Here is a 25,804-nt window from a genome sequence, read left to right as displayed (position 1 = left end):
TCTCAAGCTTCTTCCACATGCCCCAGGCTTTTTATACAGTATCATGTAGTGTTTAATGAGATATCGGGGCCTGTTTCTCAATCTCCTTCCACATGTTCTATATTCTGGTTCCTTTGTGTAACAAATACTAAACTCATTTGTATATTTATCTTCGACAGATAGCGACCAGTGCAATTTTCCCCGGTCTTGTAAATATTCGCTGCATGTTTGGTTATTTTCTAAGCGTGGTATCGTTTATTCAGGGATTAGTTAAGGTTTAAAGAGTTTTTGTGTTGGAAATTACTGTTTGCAATGTTGACCACAGAGTCTGGATTGTTTGGTGTGACCTCCCTCTGTCCGGTGTTTTAATGGACTTTTTAACCTGTTCTACTCAGACTGAGGCATCTCAACCCAACGCCTTTACGGTTACTTCGCTAATGGCGGATATCTCTCGGCGATAATCTTACATTTAAAGTAAAGTTAAATGTTCAGTAATAATAATACTACTAATAATTGGTGGATCGCGACGTGTCAACGGTCAAGTTCCATTACTGGAACCAGCTACAATTAATGTTTGAACTTCATTTGCTTCGTAAATCCAACAGGAACTCCTTTAATTGTGAAAATTGTCAAATTGAACCTGAATTATTTTAGCATAAAATTGTTCTTTCGATTATTGACATACTTAATAATCTGTCATGGGAGGAATGTTTTTCTGAACACTCCACATTGACTGCATTTTATAATACATAAATCACCCCTGTCGTTAACTTCAATGAATTGAAAATGAGCGCGGCTTTGTATCTCATTCACGAAGTGAAATTCCCGAACCAGAACGCCCCCAACTTCTGCCCTTTTAGTTCATGTCCTTCCAGTTTCTTTGTCATTATATTAATAATTGTATTTTACTGTTTGTTGTGATACAAGATCAAACTAACTGAAATATAATGATTACAATTAACTAAACAATTTTGCACCAAGCTCATTACTCTAAACATCAGGAGAACATTAGTCGGGTTTTGTGCGACCATAGAAATTTGAAAACAATTTTACAACACCAAGTTATAGTCCAACGATTTTATTTTTAATCCCACAAGCTTTCGGGGCGGTGCCTGAGGAAGGGGAAAGCCCCCGAAAGCTTGTGGGATTAAAAATAAAATCGTTGGACTATAACTTGGTGTTGTAAAATTGTTTACAATTGTTAACCCCAGTCCATCACCGGCATCTCCACATCATAGAAATTTGAGTCATTGGGGAACGGGGAGACAATGTTGGTCAGTGAGGTCAGGGGTGAAGGGTGAGCGGGACTTGGTGAGAGATCAGATATCGGCAGCAGAGATTTGGATCAGCTGAAGTTTACGGAGAGTGGAGAATGTCAGGCCGATCAGGAGAGCGTTGGGATAGTCGATACACTCTCTGCATAGATCAATGATTTGGACATGGGTTTACAGAGAATTAGATTCAACATCTGTTTAAAAAGCAAATGAGAGCGGATTGGAAAATGTGAGGAAGGATACAGGAGATATTGGAGGAATCAGCAGGTTAAGAGAGTTGTGTAGATGAATGGGAAATAGTACCGTCTGAGAAAAGGAAAGGACTGAACATTTATCCGATGTATCTTAGATCATAGGATCACAGGAGGGACAGCACAGGAGGACGCCATTCGGCCCATCGACCAAAGGACAGACTTGGGATTCTCGGTTGTCCCCCAATTCTTGCCTCTTGCGCATTCCCTGATTTTAATCACTCCACCATTGGCGGCGGTGCCTTCAGTTACCTGGACCTTAATCTCTGGAATTCCCTCCCTAAACCTCTCCTCCTCTCCACCTCTCTCTCCTCCTTTAAGGCGCTCCTTAAAATCTAACTCTTTGACCAAGCTTCTGCTCATCTCTCCGAATATCTCCTTATGTCGCTTGGTGTCAGATTTGTTATGATTACACTCCCGTGAAGCGCCTTGGGACGTTTTACTATGTTAAAGGCGCTATACAAATGCAAGTTGTTTTTGTAGATTGCTTTTATTGATTCTTCGGCTGTGGGCATCACTGCCCAGGGTTTAGTTTATTGTCCATCTGTCCTGAGAAGGAGGTGACGGGCGTTCTTCTTGAACCCTCCAGTCCATGTGGTGATGATGTTCTGGGTCATTTATTGTCCATCTGTCCTGAGAAGGAGGTGACAGGCGTTCTTCTTGAACCCTCCAGTCCATGTGGTGATGATGTTCTGGGTCATTTATTGTCCATCTGTCCTGAGAAGGTGGTGACGGGCGTTCTTCTTGAACCCTCCTGTCCATGTGGTGATGATGTTCTGGGGTCAATATTGTCCATCTGTCCTGAGAAGGTGGTGACTGGCATTCTTCTTGAACCCTCCTGTCCATGTGGTGATGATGTTCTGAGTCCATTTGTCGCCCATCCCTAGCTGCCCTGTGAAGGTGGTGGGAATTGTTCTTGAATCACTGCAATATAAGAAGTGTTCAGATGGTGATCGTTTTTAAGAGAATAAATAGCAACAACACCTTGCGTTTATATAGCGTCTTTAACGTAGTAAAACGTCCCAATGTGCTTCACAGGAGTGTTATCAAACAAAATTTCACACCGAGCCACATAAGGACTTAGTAGGACAGGTGACCAAAAGCTTGGTCAAAGAGGTGGGTTTTAAGGGAATTCCAGAGCTTAATGTCTAGTTAACTGAAGGGACGGCTGCCAATGGTGGAGCGACTAAAATCGTGGGTGCGCAAGAGACAAGAGTTGGAGGAGCGCATCGATCTCAGAGGGTTGTAGGGCTGGAGGAGGTTACAGAGATAGCGAGGGGTGAGGCCATGGAGGGATTTGAAAACAAGGATGAGAATTTTAAAATCAAGGCATTCTCGGATCAGCAGCTAATGTAGCTCGGCGAGCACAGGGGTGATGGGAGAACGGGACTTGGTGCGAGTTAGTTGCGGGAAGCAGAGGTTTGGATGAGCTCAATTTTATGGAGGGTGGAAGATGGGAAGCCGGCCAGGAGAGCGTTGGAATAGTCCAGTCTGGAGGTAACAACGGAATGGATGAGGGTTTGAGCAGCGTATCAGCTGAGGCAGGGGTGGAAATAGTGAAAGATTATTCCCACTAACCTGTCAATGGGTAACAAGAAAAGGGGAATTTGTGGGTCACTGACTATTATCAGGGGAGAGTTGTTAAAGACTGTGAGGCACTACTGGAGTGGAAGCAAGTCACGCACAGTCTACATTACAGAACCGGGTACAGAAAGACTCCAGTGAGATTATGTTTGGGAAACTGGCTATCATTCAAGAATTCTCGGCAAGCACAGCTGAGAACAGGAATCGGTTTCACACTGTCATAAGAACATAAGAAACAGGAGCAGGAGTAGGCACTTCGAACCTGCAACACCATTCAATAAGATGATGGCTGATCGTCTACCTCAACCCTGGAGAGTTGCTGCAGCTCGTACCATCCACAGGATGCACTGCAGCAACTCGCCAAGGCTTCTTCGACAGCACCTCCCAAACCCGCGACCTCTACCACCTGGAAGGACAAGGGCAGCAGGTACATGGGAACAACACCACCTGCACGTTCCCCTCCAAGTCACGCACCATCCCGACTGGGTCAAAATCCTTCAACTCCCTTCCTAACAGCACTATGGGAGAAGCGTCACCACACGGACTGCAGCGGTTCAAGATGGCAGCTCATCACCACCTTCTCAAGGGCATTTAGAGATGGGCAATAAATGCTGACCTGGTCAGCAACGTCCACATCCCATGAACGAATTAAAAAAAGCTGCCCTTTCCCACACCTATTCCCATATCCCTTCATTCCCTTCGTGCCCAATTATCCTTCGATCTCAGTCTTGAATGTACTCAGTGACTGAGCATTCACAGCCCTCCGGGCTAGAGAATTCCAAAAATTCACAACCCTCCGAGTGAAGAATTTTTTCCTCATCTCGGTCCTAAATAGCTGACCACTTATCTTGAGAATACATAACCTCGAGAATAGAAAGTGACCAGGTAATCTGAGCAACACAATATCATCAGCGGATTGGGAGCAGACCAATACAATGTCTATATTATATAACCTGGAGAATAGTACGAGACCGTGAATTCTGGAGGGCACAATATCATCAGGGGGATTGGGCTCAGATCAATATACTTGTTGCATTTCAAAGAGCAGCAAAGCTTAACCTGTAAACAATAGGACCATTAACCGGACATCATGAACTGGAAAAATGATGGCACAAATCGGAGAGGGCAGGTTACAAGAGAACCGTGGAGCAGGAAATTAATGAGGAACAGCCCACATGGAGTTAGGAGGCGAGATCCTGCCTGATCAACTCTTTTTTAAAAATGTTGTTTAGTTTGAGGAAGTTCGGAATTTAATGAGTAAGCCACCGAAATTCATCACACAATAAAATTATCTTTAATTAAAAGTATATCTCTGTTCCTTCATGGACTTTGGATCGAAATCCTGGAAGTCGCGACTTAACATCACTGTGAGAGGGCCATCATTGTGAGCACTGTAAACAATTTTACAGCACCAAGTTATAGTCCAACAAATTTATTTTAAATTCCACAAGCTTTCGGAGGCTATTGTGGAATTTTAAATAAATTTGTTGGACTATAACTTGGTGTTATAAAATTGTTTACAATTGTCAACCCCAGTCCATCACCGGCATCTCCACATCATTGTGAGCACAGCAGCGGTTCAAAGAGCGGGCCCATCACCGCTACCTTCTCAGGACATATACACACGTGTAATAAATGGTAAGAGCACCGTAACCACAAGGAGCGGGCCAATCACCACTGCCTTCTCTGGGCATCTACACACGGGTAATAAATGGTCAGAACATTGTCAAAAAGGCTAATGGAATGCTGGCCCTTATATCTAGAGTATTAGAATACAAGGGGGTAGAATTTATGCTACCGCTGTATAAAGCCCTGGTTTAATCACACCTTGATTACTGTGTTCATTTTTGGGCACTGCACCTCAGGAAGGATATGTTGGCCTTGGAGGGAATGCAGTGTAGATTTACTAGAGTGATATCTGGACTCTAAGGGTTAAATTACTAGGAGCGATTACACAAACTAGTGTTGCATTCCCGAGAATTCATAAGATTAATGGGTGATGCGATCGAAGTTTTCAAGATGTTAAGGTGAACTGGTACGTCGATAGATAGAAACAATTTCCACGAGTTGGGGATTCTCGGACGAGGTGACATAGCCTAAAAATTAGAGCCAAGTCTTTCAGGAGCGAAGTTAGAAAACATTTCGAGACGCAAAGAGAGGTAGAAGTTTGGATCTCTCTTCTGCACACGGCAGTTGATGCTCGCTCAATTGTTAATTTCAAATCTGAGTTTGATAGATATTTGTTAACCAAAGGTATTAAGGGGTATGGGGCTAAGGCGCGTATAAGGAGTTAGTTCACAGATCAGCCATGATCTTATTGAATGGCGGAGCAGGCTCGAGGGGCCGATTGGCCTACTCCTGCTCCTATTTCTTATGTGCTTATGTTCTTATCTCATTTAATGGCGGAATAGGATCGAGGGGCTAAATGGCCGACTCCTTTTCCTATATTTCTGTGATCACATTCCATATCCACTTAGAGGGTGAGAAGGTTGGTTTTCAAACAAGCGGACTGAGCTTGCATAAAGGAGACTATGATGGTATGAGAGCGGAATTGATTAAAGTGGACTGGGAAAATAGATTAAAGGGTAAGACGGTACATGAGCAGTGGTGTTCATTCAAGGAGTTATTTTACAACTTTCAAAAAATATATATTCCACTGAGGAAAAAAGGGTGTAAAAGAAATGACAGCCATCCGTGGCTAAGTAAAGAAATTAAGGACAGTATCCGACTAAAAACAAGGACATATAAGGTAGCCTTACTTAGTGGGAGGATAGAAGATTGGGAAGTCTTCAAAATACAGCAAAGAGTAACTAAAGAATTGATTAAGAAAGGGAAGATAGATTATGAAAATAAATAAGAAAAACATATAAAAACAGATAGCAAGAGTTTCGACAGTTATATAAAAAGAAAAAGGGTGGCTAAGGCAAACGTAGGTCCCTTAGAGGATGAGACCGGGAAATTAACGGTGGGAAACATGGAAATGGCAAAAATGCTGAACAAATATTTTGTTTCAGTCTTTACGGAAGAGGACACTAAGAATATCCCAACACTGGACAAACAGGGGGCTCGAGGGGGGGAGGAGCTAAATACGATTAAAATCACTAAGGAATTGGTACTCAGTAAATTAATGGGACTCAAGGCGGATAAATCCCCTGGACCTGATGGCTTACATCCGAGGGTCTTGAGGGAAGTGTCAGTAGGGATTGTGGATGCATTGGTAATAAATTTCCAAAATTCTCTGGACTCGGCAAAGGTCCCGGCAGATTGGAAAGCTGCTAATGTAACACCCTTATTTAAAAAGGGTAGTAGGCAGAAGGCTGGAAATTATAGACCAGTTAGCCTAACATCTGTGGTGGGTAAAATTTGGGAATCTATTATCAAGGAGACAGTAGCGGAACATTTGGATAAACATAATTTAATAGGACAAAGTCAGCATGGCTTTACGAAGGGGAAGTCATGTCTGACAAATTTGCTTGAGTTCTTTGAGGACATAACGTGCAGGGTGGATAAAGGGGAACCAGTGGACGTAGTGTATTTAGACTTCCAGAAGTCATTCGTCAAGGTGCCACATAAAAGATTATTGCTCAAGATAAAGAATCGCTGGATTTGGGGTAATATTCTGGCATGGGTGGAGGATTGGTTATCTAACAGGAAGAAGAGAATTGGGATAAACAGTTCATTCTCGGACTAGCAACCAGTAGCCAGTAGTGTTCCGCAGGGGTCGGTGCTGGGTCCCCAACTCTTTACAATCTATATTAACGATTTGGAGGAGGGGACCAAGTGTAACATATCAAAGTTTGCAGATGATACAAAGATGGGAGGGAAAGTGGAGAGTGAGGAGGACATCAAAAACGTACAAGGGGATATAGACAGGCTGGGTGAGTGGGCGGAGATTTGGCAGATGTAATACAATATTGGAAAATGTGAGGTTATGCACTTTGGCAGGAAAAATCAGAGAGCAAGTTATTATCTTAAAGGCGAGAAACTGGAAAGTACTGCAATACAAAGGGGTCTGGGGGTCCTAGTGCAAGAAGATCAAAAAGTTAGTATGCAGGTGCAGCGGTTGATCAAGAAGGCCAACGGAATGTTGGCTTTTATTGCTCGGGGGATAGAATATAAAAACAGGGAGGTATTGCTGCAGTTATATAAGGTATTGGTGAGACCGCACCTGGAAATCTGCATACAGTTTTGGTGTCCATACTTAAGAAAAGACATACTTGCTCTCGAGGCAGTGCAAAGAAGGTTCACTCGGTTAATCCCGGGGATGAGGGGGCGGACACAAGAGGAGAGGTTGAGTAGATTGGGACTCTACTCATTGGAGTTCAGAAGAATGAGAGGCGATCTTATTGAAACATATAAGATTGTGAAGGGTCTTGATCGGGTGGATGCAGTAAGGATGTTCCCAAAGATGGGTGAAACTAGAACTAGGGGGCATAATCTTAGAATAAGGGGCTGCTCTTTCAAAACTGAGATGAGGAGAAACTTCTTCACTCAGAGGGTAGTCGGTCTGTGGAATTTGCTGCCCCAGGAAGCTGTGGAAGCGACATCATTAAATAAATTTAAAACGGAAATCGACAGTTTCCTAGAAGTAAAGGGAATTAGGAGTTACGGGGAGCGGGCAGGAAATTGGACATGAATTTAGATTTGAGGTTAGGATCAGATCAACCATGATCTTATTGAATGGCGGAACAGGATCGAGGGGCTAAATTGCCTACTCCTTTTTCTATATTTCTGTGATCATATGTCAACACAAGGAGCGGGCCCCGTCACCATCACCTTCTCAGGACACCTACACACGGATAATAAATGGGGCAGATCCCGCATTGTGCACATCCTGAGAACAATGTAAGATCTTGATACACATAATGATGAACGGAATTATTCTCCATGTGCTACACATTGACCAGAGCAAATATTGTACAGTGTTAAATAACGCATAATATTTCTGACCCTATCCCCTCCCGTTACGATAATTCGAGTTGAAATCGGTGATTAATGAGAGATACATGAAATAATCAAAGTGTCCACAAGTGTGTTACTAAAGGCAGATATTTTTTTTTAGCAAATTTAATGGAGGCTTTAAGAGAAATCACTAATTGTACAGGTTATATAGACAATGAAAGTGAAGCACATATTGTGTATGTGGAGTTCAAGAAGGAATGTAGAATAGATACAGGATGAGACGGAGCAGAATGGATAGAACATTGGGTGTCAGACACGAAACAAAGGATTCGGGTTAATGGGTCTTGTTCAGTTTGAAGATGGGTCAGAAATATTGTTCCCAGTTGTCAGTGCTAGGCGTATATATAGGTATGTATGTGAGTGTGTATGTGTATGTGTCTTTGTGTATGAATCTGAATATGTGTGTATCTTCGTATATTGTCCTTGTGAGTGTATCTGTGTGTGATTATACGTGTGTCTGTGTGTGTATTTCTGTGTGTCTTTGTGTGTGTATACTAATTTTCTGCATAAATTGTTGGCACGTTACAAATGTTAGAATGTTGCAGAGACTGTGTTTGTGGTTTTATAAGGAATGAAGAACAGATGAAATCACAGACCAAGGTATCATTTCTTACACAAAATGAGGGGAAAATTTACTCACAGTTTGTTTTATTTGTAACTTCTCTTTCTGATATTTTCATTCATGTATTGCCTGAGCGAACTCTAATTCTCAATATCTCATTTCAGGCAGACCTGGGAACAGTCAGGCTGACCGGTCAGGTAATCGCCCTTTATTTCAAATTCTCTGTTGAGGCAAATAGAATCGATGCATTTAAGGGGAAGCTAGATAAGCAGATGAGGGAGGGAGGAATAGATGGATATGCTGATCGGGTGAGATGAAGGAGGGAGGGGGGAGGCTCGTGTGGTACATAAACACCGTCATAGACCTGTTGGGCCGATGGCCGGTATCTTTACTGTCGTTTCAATGTAACTCGATGTAACCAAGCCCAAGGCGATCATATGACCACCCAGCCCGGCCTCTTTCTCGATTGGCTCCGGGGGCAAAAGTTCTTCCAATCCTGACTGGAGCTGGGCTCTCATTACGCTTGGCCAATCAGTTCTAAGCCTGAAGGACAGCTGATTATTAAAGCCACGCCCATCTGTTGACATCTTCAGACTGAAATACATTCTCAGCCAATCGCCCATCCGCCCAGTGGGAGCCGCTCTGGGGCTGGGAATCTCCCGGTGACTGGGGTTCAATAAACTGTAACCGCTTGGTGCTGACAGACCGTGAGACTGGTGAATGGGGACAGTCCGTGCGCTGGGAGACTGGCGGTTTAATACACTGTAACCACTTGATGATATTTCTGATATTTTACAGACTGTGAGACTGGTGAATGGGGACAGTCCGTGCGCTGGGAGACTTTCGGTTTAATACACTGTAACCACTTGATGATATTTCTGATATTTTACAGACCGTGAGACTGGTGAATGGGGACAGTCCGTGCACTGGGAGACTGGAGGTTTAATACACTGTAACCGCTTGATGTTATTTCTGATATTTTACAGAGACTGTGAAGCTGAGACTGGTGAATGGGGACAGTCCGTGCGCTGGGAGAGTGGAGATTCACTACAAAGGACAGTGGGGGACTGTGCTGCACTTTCTTTGGGACCTGCCGGACGCCGCTGTCGTGTGTCGGGAGCTGGGCTGCGGGGCCGCGCTGTCTGCACCGGGCGGGGCTCACTTTGGGGAAGGGTCCGGACCCATTGTGACGTGGGATGTTCAGTGCGGAGGGACCGAGGCCGCTCTGCGGGACTGTGTTTCCCGTCAATGGGATCACTATTCCTTCTCACACTCCATTGATGCCGGCGTCATCTGCTCAGGTAAAAATCTTCCTTCTGTCTCTCATCTTCCGCCGGGTCTGACGGTTTCCGGGAAAAGCGAGGGTAAAATAATCCGGGACTGTCCGTACCCGGAAAGTGAGATGATAATTCCAGTATTCTCAGGTTATTCTTAATGTTGTATTATTAATAATAGGATCACTGTTTGTGTTATAATATCACTATTATTATATTTAATAAACACCCCCACTGGGAGCAGTAAACACCTGATACTCGGCACATTTACAAAGCAGACAGAACAAGTTCCCATTGAGATTTGACCCAGAGCCGCGGTGAATGATCCGAACCGCTGGAAATGTCCCAATCTTAATCCAACTCTCCATTCTCAACCCACCAACCGCTACCGGGCATGCGCCGTGAGCCCGGCTGTGCCCCAGCGCTCATCGCTTGATGTGAGATTTGAGATTTTACCCAGACTCTGAAGCTGAGAATGGGGAGGGAGGTTTCTCAGCCTCGGGGCGAGCCTGCGCATTGGGTCCGCCGTTCCTGTGAGCACCACTGCACAGTAGGATCCCACATCTGCCTGCACGCCCACATTCATTTTATACTTTGAACGATAATAAGAACGCATTATCTTAATTCTCAGACAAGAGTTAAAAAGAGCATTAAAATATTCCTCGAGATTAACGCAATCCCATGGAACTATTGGAAGTAGAGCAGGGAGTTCACCTGGAATCCTGGCCCATAATTCTCGCCCGGTCACCATCAAAACAGATTAAGCGCCAATTTGTAACATTTGCTAATCGTGGGATCTTGCTGTGCACAAAGTGGCTGTCCCCTTTGCCAATTAACAACAGTAGCCGCAGTTTAAAGATAATTGATGGGATGAGAAGGACTTCGGGTGTCTTTAGACCGTGCCATGGGCTACCTCCGGGTCAATGCTTTCTGTCTTTAGATCCATTCCGCGTGATATCAAGAAATCGCTGAGTGCACTGGACACAGAAAAGGCTATAGGTGCCGACAACATCCCGGCTGTAGTGCTGAAGACCTGTGCTCCAGGGCTAGCCTTGCCTCCAGCCGAGTTGTTCCAGTACAGCTCCAACACTGGCATCTCCCCAACAAAGTGGAACATTGCCCAGGTGTGTCCTGTCCACAAGGAGCAGGACAAATCCAACCTGGTCAATTACCGTCCTATCAGCCTATTCTCAATCATCAGCCAAGTGATCAAAGGAGTAATTAATAGTGCTGTCAAGCGGCACTTACTAACCAATAACGTGCTCACTGAAGCTCAGTTTTGGTTCCGCCAGTAACACTCGGATCCAAACCTCATTAGCAAACGAGGGACAAAGCTAAATTCCAGACGTGAGGTGAGTGACTGTCCTGGCCATCAAGGCAGCATTTGACCGAGTGATGGACCAAAGAGCCCTGGTAAAACTGAAGTCAATGGGGATCAAAGGGAAAACTGTCCAGTGGCTGGATTCATAACTTGTACAAAGAAAGGTGGTTGTGGTTGTTGTAGTCCAATCACCTCAGCCCCAGGACATTGCTGCAGGAGTTCCTCAGGGCAGTGTCGTAGGCCCAACCATCTTCAGCTGCTTCATCAATGACCTTCCCTCCATCATAGGGTCAGAAGTGGGGCTGTTCCCTGATGATTGCACAGCGTTCTGCTCCATTCGCAACCGCTCAGATAATGAAGCAGTCCCTGTCCGCATGCAGCAGGCAGGAAGACATGGACAACATTCAGGCTTGGGCTGACAAATTACAAGTAACGTTCATCAAACAAGTGCCAGGCAATGGCCATCTCTAACAAAAGATAGTCTAACCACCTCCCCTTGACATTCAATGACATTACCATCATCGAATCCCCCACTATCACCATCCTGGGTGTCACCATTGATCACAAACTCACTGGAAGCCACAAAAATGCCGTGGCTACTCGAGTCGGTCAGAAGCTGATATTCTGTGGCAAGTGCTCATCTCCTGACTCCCCAGAGTTTCTCCACTTACACCACTTACAAGGCACAAGTCAGGAGTGTGATGGAATATTCTTCACTTGCCTGGGTGGGTGCAGCCGCAACAACAATCATGACGCTCTACACCATGGAGGACAAAGCAGTCCACTTGATCGGCAGCCAATCCTCCACGTTAAACATCCAGTCCCTCCACCACCGGCGCACCGAGACTGCAGTGTGTACCATCTACATGATGCATTGCAGAAACTGGCTGAGGCTTCTGCAAAAGCACCTCCCAAACCCGCGATCTCCATCACCTGGAAGGACAAAAGCAGCAGATGCATGGGACACCACCACCTCAAAGTTGAATCAAAATCCAAAACATTTCCACCTTACCGCCTCCCCAAAGCCTCCCCACTACCTACAAGTTAGGAGTATGATGCAATCCTCTCCACCTGCCTGGTTAGGTGCAGCTCACACAACCTCCATGAAGCTCGACACCATCAAGGACAAAACAGTCTGCTTGATCAGCAGCATATCCACCACCTTAAACATCCACTTGCCCCACCAGCAGTGCACCGGGACTGCAGTGTGTAGTATCGGTAGGATGTACTGCAGCAACTCACCAAAGCTGCTTCCACAGCACCTCTCAAACACATGACCTGCTCCACCTTGAACGCCAAGGACAACTGGTGCATGGGAACACCATCACCTCCAAATTCCCCTCCAAGTCACACACCATCCTGACTTGGAAATATATCGCTCTTCCTTCATTGTCCCTCGGTCAAAATCCTGGAACTCCAGACCTAACAGCACTGAGAGATACCTTCACCACACGGACTGTAGCGGTTCAAGAAGTGGCTCACCACCACTTTCTAAAGGGCAGCTATGGATGGGCAATAAATACTGTCATTCTATAGAAGCCCACATACAGAGAATGACAAAAACGTCCGAAAATAAGAGGGAATATTCAGGGATAGGAACTGCGATTCGGGGAAGGACCTGAACGTTGATTGTAGCGGTCATCAAAGGGAGCGGTCTGGGTCCCGGTGATCAAAGGGAGCGGTCTGGGTCCCGGTGATCAAAGGGAGCGGTCTGGGTCCCGGTCATCAAAGGGAAAGGTTTGGGTCCCGGTCATCAAAGGGAGCGGTCTGGGTCCCGGTCATCAAAGGGAGCGTTCTGGGTCCCGGTCATCAAAGGGAGAGGTCTGGGTCCCGGTCATCAAAGGGAGCGTTCTGGGTCCCGGTCATCAAAGGGAGCGTTCTGGGTCCCGGTCATCAAAGGGAAAGGTTTGGGTCCCGGTCCTCAACGTGAGCGGAAAGGGAGGGGAGGGAAGGAGCAATCAATATAAAGGCTATACTGGGCGACGACAAAACAAACCGGACACATTATGTAAATAGGAGGATCAGCTGTGGATGGAATTTAATAGGGACACGTGGAAAGTGCTGCGCATTGGAAGGGAAAGTGGGCGATAGGCCACTTTCCCTTCAGAGTGACGGGGAGAAATATCAAGTAGGTTTCGCGGCCTTGAACCTCAACATGTTCATTCACCGAAAATCAACCATCAGCGAAACAAAGCAGATGCTGGACTATGTCAAAAAAACTGTACAGGACAAGGCAGGGAGATCAGCGTTAAACTGAACAGAGTTCTGTCCATATAGCGCCTTGTGCACTGTGTATAGTTCAAGTCACAACGTGCAAGAGGTCAGTTAGACTGAAGAGTGATCTGTCCAGATATCGCCTTGTGCACGGTGTATAGTTCAAGTCACAAGGTGCAAGAGGTCAGTTAGACTGAAGATTGATCTGTCCAGATATCGCCTTGTGCACGGTGTATAGTTCTGATCACCGGGTACAAGTGGTTAAAGTTAAACTTAACAGACCTCTGCCCAGATACCGCCGAGTGCACTATGTACCATTCCGGTCACAAGGTGCAAGGGGTCAGGATTGAACTGAACAGAGTTCTATCAAGACCCCGCCTTCTGTACTGTGTATAGTTCCGGTCTCCAGGTACAGGGGGAAAATGAAACCCCGGAAGAGGTGTGTAGAAAAGCCTGGAGACTGATGTCTACGGGTAGATATGGTAAATTGTGGGCCTTGTAGAGGGAAATGCGGAGACTCAGAAGTGAGCTGCTGGAGGTATCAAATGTAGAGAAAAGGTAAATCTGGGAAACGACATTTAATTAAATCTTTACAGTGGAACAAAGTGGGAAATACTGAAGGGAGAGGGACAAAGTTAGGACTGGTATCGGGATATTTTTCTCACAAAGAGCGGTGGAGGATTGGATTGGACTCTGGTTGAGGAAAATAGAAATATTGAAGAAACTGCTGTGAAAAGCCTTCTTTAGGGTATTTCTGGGTTAATGAGCTGTACCGGCTTTGACCATCATCAGAAAACGTATGTATCATGTGTTGGGTAAAAGAGCGAGTGTGACCTGAGAGGGACGGGGCGGTCCTGAGTTCTCCCCTCAGTGTCCTTCAGTTCCAGAGTGAAAGGAGGGTGTGATCTGAGGGGGACGGGGCGGTCTGGATTTCTCCCTTCAGTTCCAGGGTAAAAGGAGGGTGTGATCTGAGGGGGACGGGATTGTCCGGAGTTCTCCACTCAGTGTCCTTCAATTCCAGGGAAAAAGAGAGGGCGCCCTGTGTCAGCCCACCTCGGCCTCTGGTTTCTGGAGGAGAACATGGATTCAGTCGGCAGTGGAGCGAACCCAAAGTGGGTGTCGGTAAGACAGAGATTGTTTGAATTGGATTTACCCATCGCTCGCCATTGATACTTTGCCGAGTTCTCTCAGTATGTGATTGTAAAATCACAGTGACGGCAACTGGGTAAGGTAGCAACAAATAGAGGAATGTTATCAATAGCCATGCAGTTATAGTATAACCAATAGCGTTAGGGGGAAAACAGCATTATCCATATTGGACAAGAATAACCAACCTGAAAGTAATAGTCACAGATCTGTGATTACTCATGTGTATTCATTTGTACATATTTAGTGTTATTGTTATTATGATGCTTATTATTATGATTATTATGATTTTAGATCACAAAATTCCCAGACTGGTATCCGGAGACTCCCCATGCTCGGGCAGACTAGAGGTCCAATACGGTGAAACCTGGGGTTCAGTGTGTGACCTTCACTGGGATTTGAATGACGCCAATGTGGTCTGTGCGCAGCTTCAGTGTGGACTCGTGGTGTCCGTGCCAAGAGATGCTTATTTTGGAGAGGGCACTGGGATTGTAAGGAGTGATACCTTTCAATGTAAAGGCAACGAGACACGTCTTGGGGACTGCCCTCTTTCTCCAGTAAATCAGCAGGTGTGCACCCACAGGAACGATGCCAGTGTGATCTGTTCCGGTGAGTACGGATTTACTGAAAAACAGACAACTTCCTCCTTAATATTTGGAAAACTGATGGTGATGACATTCCTGTGTTTCTCTTTAACACGGTCACATCTAAACTCGCCCTGACAGTTTACTATTATTGTTCTATGCCTGGTGTAACGTGGTATAAGGTATCCGCAATTATTTATAAATAAGAAGTTTCTAAACTTTAACTTTTGTTCTGGAAGAAATAGATTTGTTACTAATTTATTTACCGCCTGCACCGAATGTATTTTTCTCTCCCACATTTGACCAAACTTTCGTTGTCAATCAACTCACTGGTCCTGCGCTGACTCACTAACCGTGCACACCCTTCATGGGCCATAATGGTAACTTTTTAAATCTTGCACAACATCATCAACTATGGGTTGTCTTCATTAACTATAGGTTGACTTCATTAACTATAGGTTGACTTCACGCAGAACACTTATTAAACACAAGGTGACTTGATCAACCGTGCGTTGACTTCTTTACATCTGGGACTTTTCCGTTAACCATCCTTAAAGTTCATGACTTTATTCGCCGGGCACTGATATTCCGGGCAGTCCATTGTCCTCGTTGCTCAAACACTGACTTTCTGATCACTGCATTGTCCTCATTAACCATCCGCTGACTTAAACCTGCACTGATCGCAGCACTATATACATTGCTAATGCTCCTCTGTAATGAAGCGTGCATGAGGTCATCACCCTGACGTTCACTTCGCTAACCACGCAATTATATCAGCAGCTGTGGACTGTCCTCGGAGTCACACACTGAACACCTTAGTGGTGCAGACACCTTTATAATTAGCATCAAATGTATTACCGTGGCACTGAACAACGATCGCTTTAACTGATCACCCATCTCATTAACTGATCACTGATCTCATTAACAGATCATTAACCACAATAACTGATCTCATTAACAGACCACAATAACTGACCATTGACCTCAATAATTGACCATTGACCAAGAATCGGCCATGGATTTCATGAAATGGATTAACACGACACTGATACCTGATCGCATGAACTGATCGAAAAATCGAATATTGACTTCATGAAGTGCACACTGACCTAATCAGATACTTTGATCTGAACGTCAGGCCACATTAATTGTACACGGATAGAATATTGAAGTGAATTTCTAATGGTAAAACTGGTTTCTTTGAATATGGCTGTGAATATCTCTAATTAATAAATATTATTATGGAGAATTTATCCAAGGGATTTATAGGGTCGCTATCTGGGAGCTGTAGTTGTCCTCAGTGTCCCACACACCAGCAATGGGGGACTGAGCTCGAGCTCCTGCTTCCAGCCACTTGAGAATAATTGAATGTTTGTGTAGGATCTGACTGTTCCACACGGCAATAGCCTTCCGACCCTCCCTGTCCAGGGTCAGAGTCACGGAACGGTAGGGTGTCAGAGGGCGGCTGTGCTCCAGCACGGGTCAGTACAATCAGGCCAGAGGGAGGGGATTTGGAAGTTATATTACAGAATGTGTGCATTTTGCTGTCCACAGGGATATTGACATGTTAAGCGAATGGGCAAAAATTGGCATATGTTATATAATGTGGGAAGATGTGAAGTCATCCACCTTGGGAGGAAAAATAAAAAAGCAAAATATTATTTGAATGGAGAAATATTACAAAATGCTGCGGTACATATGGATCTGGGTGTCCTCGTACATGAAACACAAAAAGTCAACATACAGGTGCAGCAGGTAATCCGGAAGGCAAACGGAATATTGGCCTTAATTTCCGAGGGATGGAGTATAAATGCAGGGAAGTCATGTTACAACTGTACAGGTTGCTGGTGAGACCACACCTGGAGTACTGCGTACAGTTATGGTGCCCTTATTTAAGGAAGGACATACTTGCATTGGAGGCAGTTCAGGGAAGGTTCACTCGGTTGATTCCGGGTACGGAAGGGTTGTCTTATGAGGAAAGATTGAACAGGTTGGGTCTATACTCATTGGAGTTTAGAAGAATGAGAGGAGATCTTACTGAAACATACAAGATTCTGAGGGAACTCGATAGGGTAGATGCTGAGAGAATGTTATCCCTGATGGGCGAATCTGAAACTAGGGGGCATAGTCTCAGAATAAGGGGTCGCCCGTTTAAGACAGAAATTAGGAGGAATTTCTTCTCCAAGAGGGTCGTGAATCTTTGGAATTCTTTACCCCAAAAAGCTGTGGAGGCTGAGTCATTGAATACATTCAAGGCTGAGTTAGACAAATTTTTGATCAGCAAGGGAGTCAAAGGATATGGGGAAAAGGCGGGAAAGTGGAGTTGAGGTAAAAATCAGATCAGCCATGATCTCATTGAATGGCGGAGCAGGCTCGAGGGGTCGAATGGCCTGCTCCTGCTCCTATCTTTATGGTCTTGTGGTTTTATGGTCTTATGGTCTAGGACCAACTGTCTTCAGGTGCGTCATCGATAATTTTTCTTCCATCATAAGGTCAACATTGGGGCTGTTCGCTGATGATTGCACAGTTTTCATCTCCATTCGCAATTCCTCAGTTAATGAAGCAGACCCTCCCCGCTTGCAGCAAGACCTGGACATCGCGCAGGTTTGGGCTGATAGGTAGCAAGTAACATTCGCGCCACACAAGTGACAGGTAATGGCCATCTTCAACATGAGGAAGTGTAACCAACTCCTCTTGACATTAAATGACATGACCATTGCTGACTCACATACCATCAATATCCTGGGGTTCGCCATTGACCAGAAAAATAACTGGACCAGCCGCATAAATGCCGTGGCTACTACAGTAGGCCAGAGGCTAGGTATTCTGTGACAAGTGGCTCACGTCCTGACTTCCCAAAGCCTCTCCACCATCTACAAGGCACAAGTCAAGAGTGAGATAAATTACTCTCTATTTGCCTGCATGGGTGCAGCTGCAACAATATTCAACAATTTCGACACCATCCATGACAAAACAGTCTGCTGGATCCACCACCTTAAACATCTATTCCACCCTTCATTGGCGTACAGTGACTGCAGTGTACTATCTACAGGATGAACTGCATATATTGCCGTTCCTTCATCATCGCTGGTTCAAAATTCTGGAACTCCTTACCAAACAGCATTACAGGACAGCCTTCACCACACGGATTACAGCGGTTCAAGAAGAAAGCCCAAAACACCACTCAATGGCAAGTAGGGATGAGCAACAAATGCTGGCCCTGCCAGCGATGGCCATATCCATAGGATGAATAAAATAAAATCCTTAATGGCCTTGTTCTGAATTACTCCATCAGAACTTCTGTGTCTAATCTATCGAATCCCTTTATCAATTTAAACACCTCAACGAGATCAGCGGTAAACCTTCTAAACTCAAGGGACTACAAGCCAAGTTTAAGCAACATGTCTTGGTAATATAATGGTTTAAGTCCAAGAATCATTCTGGTGAATGTGCGTTGCACCCCCTCCAACGCCAATAGATCCTTCCTGAGGTGCGGTGCCCAAAACTGAATGCAATAACTCGAGATGGGGTCTGACCAAGGGTCGGTTCAATTGTGGCATCATTTCCTCATGTTTGTATTCCAACCCCCTTTAGATAAAGGCCGAACTCGATTAGGTTGTTTTCTAGGACGAGCTGTCACCTTTGTGTTCATCGGACAACTTTTTAACGTGGGTCCTGTCGTAATTTTAATTGTTTTTAGACAATTTGGATAAAATACGGATCTGGGATAGTTGTGTATGAGGTTTACCTTATTGTCCCCTATTCTCGAGTTCGCCCCGTATTTATTCTGGGTATGATTTATAATTTATTTCGATCTGTATTTGTTTCCAAAACAGGGAACCATGGCCCACGATTGGTTGATGGGGAGAGCCGATGCTCCGGCAGGGTGGAAGTGCTACACGGAGACCAGTGGGGGACGGTGTGTGATATTTACTTTGGTTTAGAAGACGCCAGTGTGGTCTGTGAGCACCTTCAGTGCGGGGCAGTGATCGCAACCCCAGGAGGAGCTCACTTTGGGAAGGGAACCGGCCCAGTGTGGAAGGAGAACTACAAGTGCAGAGGGAACGAGTCCCGATTGTGGGATTGTCCGGTTTCATCCTGGGAGAAGTTCAACTGCTCACATGGAAATGACGCCAGTGTCATCTGCTCGGGTGAGTTCTCACAGTCTATTGAACTGAAATACACCAACTGTTCTACCCTCGAGTAGAGTCTCACATCAGTGAATCTATTTCCACCTTTCACTGATCCACCAGTTTTACTGATGACGATCTCATATTTTCATTCAGCAATGACGGCTGGTCAGTAGATTGGTTCATTACTAAACTACATCAGACTAAAGGGTTTCACTCCAGCACGTTTCATTAATAAATGGCTCGACCTACTGTTTAATCTATCCGTGTGAATCCATTACGGATGGCACCAAATTGAGGGGGGGGGGGTGGACAGCTAATACTGAGGAAGAATACAACAAAATTGCAGAATGTTTAAATGTCCATTTAATTTCAATATAGACAAGTGTGAGGTGGTGCATGGTGGTAGGTGGAATAAGCAGGCCACGAAAAGCTGGGAAAAATAGCAGTCGAAATGGCGCAGAGGTACAAAGGGATCTGTGGGTACAGATTCACAAATCATTAAAAGTAGCAAAGCAGGTCAACAAAACCATAAAAAGTGCAAACAAAGAGCTGGATTTCATTTCTAGTGGAATAGAATTCAAAATCAGAGAAGTTTTGTGAAACTTAAATGTGACCTTGATTCGAACACACTTGTAGTCCTGAAAGGGTACAACTATCAGGAAAGACTGAACAGGCTGGGGCTCTTTACCCTGGAAAAGACTGAGAGGTAACCTGATAGAGGTCTTCAAAATTATGAAGCGGTTCGATAGGGCAGAGGTGGAGAAGTTGTTTCCATTAGTCGGGGAATATAAAACTAGGGGCCATCAATATAAGATAGTCACTAATAAATCCAATATGGAATTCGGGAGAACTTTGTTAACCAGAGAGTGGATAGAATGTGGAATTCGCTACCACAAGGAATGGTTGAGGCAAAAAGCACAGATGCATTCAAGTACACGAGGGAGAAAGGATTAGAAGGATATATTCATAGGGTGACGTGAAGAAAGGAGAGGGGGGTGGGGGGCTCGTGTGGAACAAAAACATCGGCATAGATTCGGTGGGCCGAATGGCCTGTTTCTGCGCCGTCAAATTTTTTAAAATTCTATACAACATCTCACGTTGCTGTAGCACAGAAATCCTGTGGTCGTAATTAAACCGTTACAAATGTTACCGGCTTAAATATATCAGTCAACATAAAATTAATCGCAAAGATGAGATGTGCTTTTTCCTGGAAACCTTCGGCGTTAATTCGGCAGCAGATAAATGTTTTTCCAGATGAGTTTACATCTGGTTTGCACGTTTCTGCATGTGTTAAATAGAGAACAATGTAATGTTGAGTGAATGGATCCTCTCGTCCTCTCCTTGGTTCACGATCACTCTTCTAGTGTCATGAGCTTTATCTTTATCACAGCCCGTCATTTCCGATAATTGACTTGAATACGTTGCTAAAATCAATAATTAGTTGGCTGGTTCCTATTGTTTGAACAGATTTATGTCCCGCGATGCGAGAGTAAAATTGTTTTTCAGCTTTGTCGAAATGACCGTTGAAATTGTAAAATTGTGGCTGGGAGGAACTTGTGAAACTGACCCGGTTGAAATTCGTGCCTTTCTGGTCAGTGGGGATCTCGGTCAGAAATACACCAGTAACCAAGTGACGGATTTACACGGTGCACCTGTTGTGCTCCAAATCAAACAGGGCCATGAATTTTACAGAGTAGTGATCCAGGCAGTGCTGAAACTAACAATCGCCCGTTTACTTGTGTCTGGATTGTGTGTCTACTTCCTGTAAAAAAGTATCGTTGTCTTCAAATATAGGTCCCAGTGATCACCCGCCACTCTCCACATATGGTGAGGGCCTGATTGTGGCAGCTCTGCACCCTGACACCGTGATCCACTTTACAAAGAGCCTTTATACTGGCCTCAATGTCAAAGGATCAAATCCTGTCACTAACTCAGGATCCGCTCCCTATGGGAAAGGGAACCTGAGAGGCAGTTAATAGCTGTTATGACCATGTGAGCACTGCCTGAACCCGGCCTCCATATAATGGATGAGGCAAAGTGCGAGTGGCCAGGAGTCATTTTCTGACCGAGCTCCTGCCATCGATCGCAGCACTTCAACCACCGCCGGCCTGGGCCGGTCGCCCTCTGATTTATCTCCCAATCTCCGGAGCAGCGGCTGGTTTCGGCTCGGTATTTCTCCAGAATCTCTTCACCCGAGATCAGGAGACGACAGAAAGGATGTGCGCGCAACCCGCCTGTCTAACTGGGAGTTTCAGGTTATCCGCTGTTATTAATTTATTCTTCTTCAGATGAAGGTTGGCCGCCGAGACTGACGAATGGAGGAAGCCGCTGTGACGGGCGAGTGGCGATTTACTACAACCGCAGCTGGGGGCGAGTGCGGGATAATCTCTGGGATTTAAATGATGCCAACGTGGTCTGCAGACAGCTGGGCTGCGGCTATGCGATATCCGCTATTAACTCTTCAAAGTACGGAGAGGGTGAAGGGCCCGTGTGGGTGAATGATGTCCAGTGTAAGGGAAACGAGTCGCAGCTCCGGGACTGCAGCTCATTCACATTGAATCAGAGTCTGACTGACAGCGAGGATGTCGGCGTGCTCTGTTCAGGTGAGTGAATGGTGACATTTGAGGAGACATAAACCACCTTTATTAGTGATCTGAGAAATAGAGAATGTAGATCCAGTGTTCATTCGTTTCGATGCAAATTGGTTATTTAGCACAGAATGTGAGCCGACATGGGAGAAAATTCACAAACATTGCGCAAGAATAGGAGAGATTTTCCCGCTAAATGTGGAGCAGACTCTCGACTGCAGCAGGCATCACCAAGGGCGTTGTACCACTTGTTTGGCAAAATGTTTGAGCGTTTTAAGGATAATGAGAACGGTTGGGGTTATGGAAATAATGCACAAAGAAAACACTTGGCTTGAGATGTATTATCCGGTGCAAGGAAATCACCCCTGGCGTTGATCTCGGTTAGTGGGTGGAACAGTTTTTTCTTCAGCTGCCTTCTCACTGACAGTCTGAACGAGGTTAAAGCGCCACCCCGCGGCCAAACAAGGATCACCAGCTTTCCAGACACATTGCTTGTGAGGTAACAGCGCCATCCATTGGATGAAATAACAGAAGCAGATGGGGTCTTTCGAGAACCACCCATTATTTTCAATGGACTGGTATCTCAGTGGTAATCAGGTAAATAAATATCAAAAGCGAACATTTCGATATATGTATTCTGTATTTGTGCTTGGATTGTTTTTGTAGATTTCTCGAACACGAGAGACGAGACAGGAGAAGAGAGGAGAATGTAGATTGAGTCGAACTTCACTTCTCTGGGAGTTTGGTGCGAGAGTGAGTTCAGTCAAACTGTAGGCACATGTTTTAATTTAGTCACTCAGACACGGCAGGGAGGTAGTGCAGAGAGTTCGGGTGAGTTTTATGGAGTGAGCTTTGTCGGTGGTCGTGTATTACTATGATGGGAGGAGGAAATTACAAAGGGACATCGGCAGAATGAAGGAGTGGGCAAAACTATGGAAGATGGCGTTTAATGAAGGGGAGTGTGAGACCATCCGCTTTGAATCTCAAAGGGCAAATTTTAACATTGTCTCAATGGGAAGAGACCAAAAACTGTGCAGAAGCAAAGAGGTTTAGGTTTCCAGGCACACAAATCACTAAAAGCTAGTGCATAGGTACAAGTGGTAGTCAAAAGGCTAATCGGATGTTGACCTTTATCTCAAGGAGGATGAAATACATAGGGGAGGAAGTGATGGTTCAATTGCATAGAGCATTGTTTAGACCCCATCTGGAGCAATGTGTTCAGATTTTAGCATCACAGTTCAGGAAGGATACATTAGCCTTCAGATTTGTGCAGGGCAAATGTTTAAATTATGAGGACAGATTGCATATACTATGTTTGTATTCTTTTCAGCATAGATAATTGAGGGTGATTGTAAACGAAAATAAGGAAACCGCGGACATGTTAAATAATTATTCTGCATCAGTATTTACAGCAGAGGAAGAGGATAGCATGCCAGACACCCCAAGGAAACTAATTTTGAATCAGGGCCGGGCGTCACCATAATTAATGTCAGCAAATTAACAGTAATGAAGAAAATAATGGCACTGAAGAGTGACAAATCTCCAGGCCAGATGGTTTCCATCCCAGGATTTTGAAGGAAGTAGGTGAGAACATTGCAGAAGCCCGAACTACAATCTTCCAAAGTTCTGTCAATTTAAGAACCGTTCCTTTACATTGGAAAATTGCACATATCACTCCGCTCTTTCAGAAAAGTGAGAGAAGGAAACCAGGGAATTATCGACCAGTTAGCCTAACATCTGTTGTCGGGAAATTACTAGAATATAAAACTAAGGATAGAGTGACTGAACTCCTTGAAAACTTTCAGTTGATCAGAGAGAAACATCATGGATTTGTAAAGGGTTGGTCATGCCTGATAAAACTGATTGAATTTTTTGAAGAGGTGACTAAAGCAGTAGACAGGGGAATGTCTATTGATGTCTATATGGACTTCAAGAAGGCATTCGGTAAAATCCCTCATAAAAGACTGTTAGCCATAGTTGAAACTCATGGAATTGAGGGCAAATTATTGGCCTGGTTAGGAATTTGACTGAGCGGCAGAAGACAGAGAGTAGGGATAATGGACACGTACTCAAATTGGCAAGATGTGACTAGTGGTGTCCCAAAGGGATCTGTGTTGGGGCCTCAACTATTCACTGTATTTATTAATGACTTAGATGACGGGGTGGAGAGTCACAGGTCCAAGTTTGCCGATTACACGAAGATAGGCAGCATTGTAAGCAGTGTAGATGGAAGCTTAAAATTACAGAGAGATATTAATAGGTTAAGTGGATGGGCAAAACTGTGGCAAATTGATTACAATGTAGACAACTGTGAGGTCATCCGCATTGGACCTAAAAAAAGATAGATCAGAGTACTTTCTAAATGGTGAGAAGCTCGAAATAGTGGAGGTCCAAAGAGACTTTAGGGGTTCATGTACATAGATCATTAAAATGTCATGGATAGGTACAGAAAATAATCAAAAAGGGTAATGGAATGCTGGACTTATATAAGTAGAGGACTAGGATACAAGAGGGTAGAAGTTATGCTACAGCGATAGAAATCCCTAATTAGACCACACCTGGAGTATTGTGATCAGTTCAGGGCACCGCACCTTAGGTAGGATATATTGGTCTTGGAGAGAGTGCAGTGTAGATTTACTGGAATGATACCTGGACCCCAACCGAGGGCTAAATTACGAGGAGAGGTTACACAAACTAGAGTTGTATTCCCTGGAATTTTGAAAAATGAGGCATGATTTGATCAAAGTTTTCAAAATATTAAGGTGAACTGATAGGGTGGATTGAGAGAAACTATTTCTGGTGGGTGGGGAGTCCAGGACTCGGGGACATAGCCTAACAATTAGAGCCAGGACTTTCAGGAGTAAAGTTAGGAAACACTTCTATACGCAAAGGGTGGTAGAAGTTTGGAACTCTCTTCTGCAAACGGCAGTTAATGTGTGCTCAATTGTTAATTTTAAATCTGATATTGATAGATTTTTGTTAACCAAAGGTATTAAGGGGTATGGGGCTAAGGCGGGTCTCTGGAGTTTGGTCACAGATCTGCCAGGATCTTACTGAATGGTGGAACAGGCTCCAGGGGATAAATGGTCTATTTATGTTCCGATGATCGAGGCATTTAAAATGATAAAGGATTCCAAGAGTAGATAATGATACTATTTCCTCTGTTGGGGAATCCAGAACGAGTGGGCATAATCTTAAAATTAGAGCTAGGCCGTTTAGGAGAGAAATGAGGAAATCTATTTTCACCCAGAGGATAAGACAAACCTGGAAGTCTGTTCCCGCAGACGGCTGTGGATTCTGGGTCACTTGAAACATTCAAGACTGAGATAGATAGACTTTTGTTGGGTAAGTGGATCAAGTGATATGGCCCAAAGCCGGTATATTGGGTTAAGATACAATACAGCCATGATCCAATTGAATGCCAGAACAGGTTCCAGTGGGGGTTGGTGGTGATTGTCCTCCTCATCTTCCTCTATTCCTCCCCTTCTCTCCAGCACCACTTGCACTAAGTGACGAATATCTGGAGCAGGGGCGCCTACTGCTGGAGCAGAACCTGGTCACGTCCCACAGTATCAGAGGCTGAGTGCATTCGGGATGCGGTTGATGGGTGATTCCACAATCTGACAATTACAGCCAGGATGTATAGAAACATACAGCACAGAAGGAGGCCATTCTTCCCATCTTGCCTGTGGCAGCTCATTGGAAGAGCTATCCAATGAGTACCACTATCCGGTTACTTCCCCATAGCCCTGCACTGTTATCCTTTTCAAGTATTTATCTATTCCCTTATGAAAGTTACTATTGAATCTGCTGTCACCACACTTTCAGGCAGTGAATTCAGGATCATAGCAATTCGCTGCGTAAAAAACCCTCCTCATCTCCTCTGGTTCTTTTGCCAATTATCTTCAATATGAATCCTGTGGTTTGCCGAC

At 44.7% G+C, this 25,804-nt stretch overlaps 1 protein-coding gene across 1 annotated transcript in view; it reads left to right on the top strand.

Moving 5' to 3' along the window:
* The window catches only part of LOC137318781 (scavenger receptor cysteine-rich type 1 protein M130-like), a 29,511-nt gene extending 7,056 nt beyond the window's left edge, over nucleotides 1–22,455 (top strand). Inside the window, exons 2-6 of the mRNA XM_067981431.1 lie at nucleotides 8,777–8,809; nucleotides 9,599–9,913; nucleotides 14,862–15,176; nucleotides 18,988–19,302; nucleotides 21,573–22,455. Coding sequence (XP_067837532.1) covers nucleotides 8,777–8,809; nucleotides 9,599–9,913; nucleotides 14,862–15,176; nucleotides 18,988–19,302; nucleotides 21,573–21,895 — 1,301 coding nt within the window. The 3' untranslated portion in view covers nucleotides 21,896–22,455. The remainder of the gene's footprint in view (nucleotides 1–8,776; nucleotides 8,810–9,598; nucleotides 9,914–14,861; nucleotides 15,177–18,987; nucleotides 19,303–21,572) is intronic.
* Nucleotides 22,456–25,804: the final 3,349 nt, after the last annotated feature.

Source organism: Heptranchias perlo, unplaced genomic scaffold (genome assembly GCF_035084215.1).
Source record: "Heptranchias perlo isolate sHepPer1 unplaced genomic scaffold, sHepPer1.hap1 HAP1_SCAFFOLD_73, whole genome shotgun sequence".
NCBI classification, from domain to species: domain Eukaryota; kingdom Metazoa; phylum Chordata; class Chondrichthyes; order Hexanchiformes; family Hexanchidae; genus Heptranchias; species Heptranchias perlo.
This window is presented reverse-complemented; position numbering and strand designations above follow the sequence as displayed.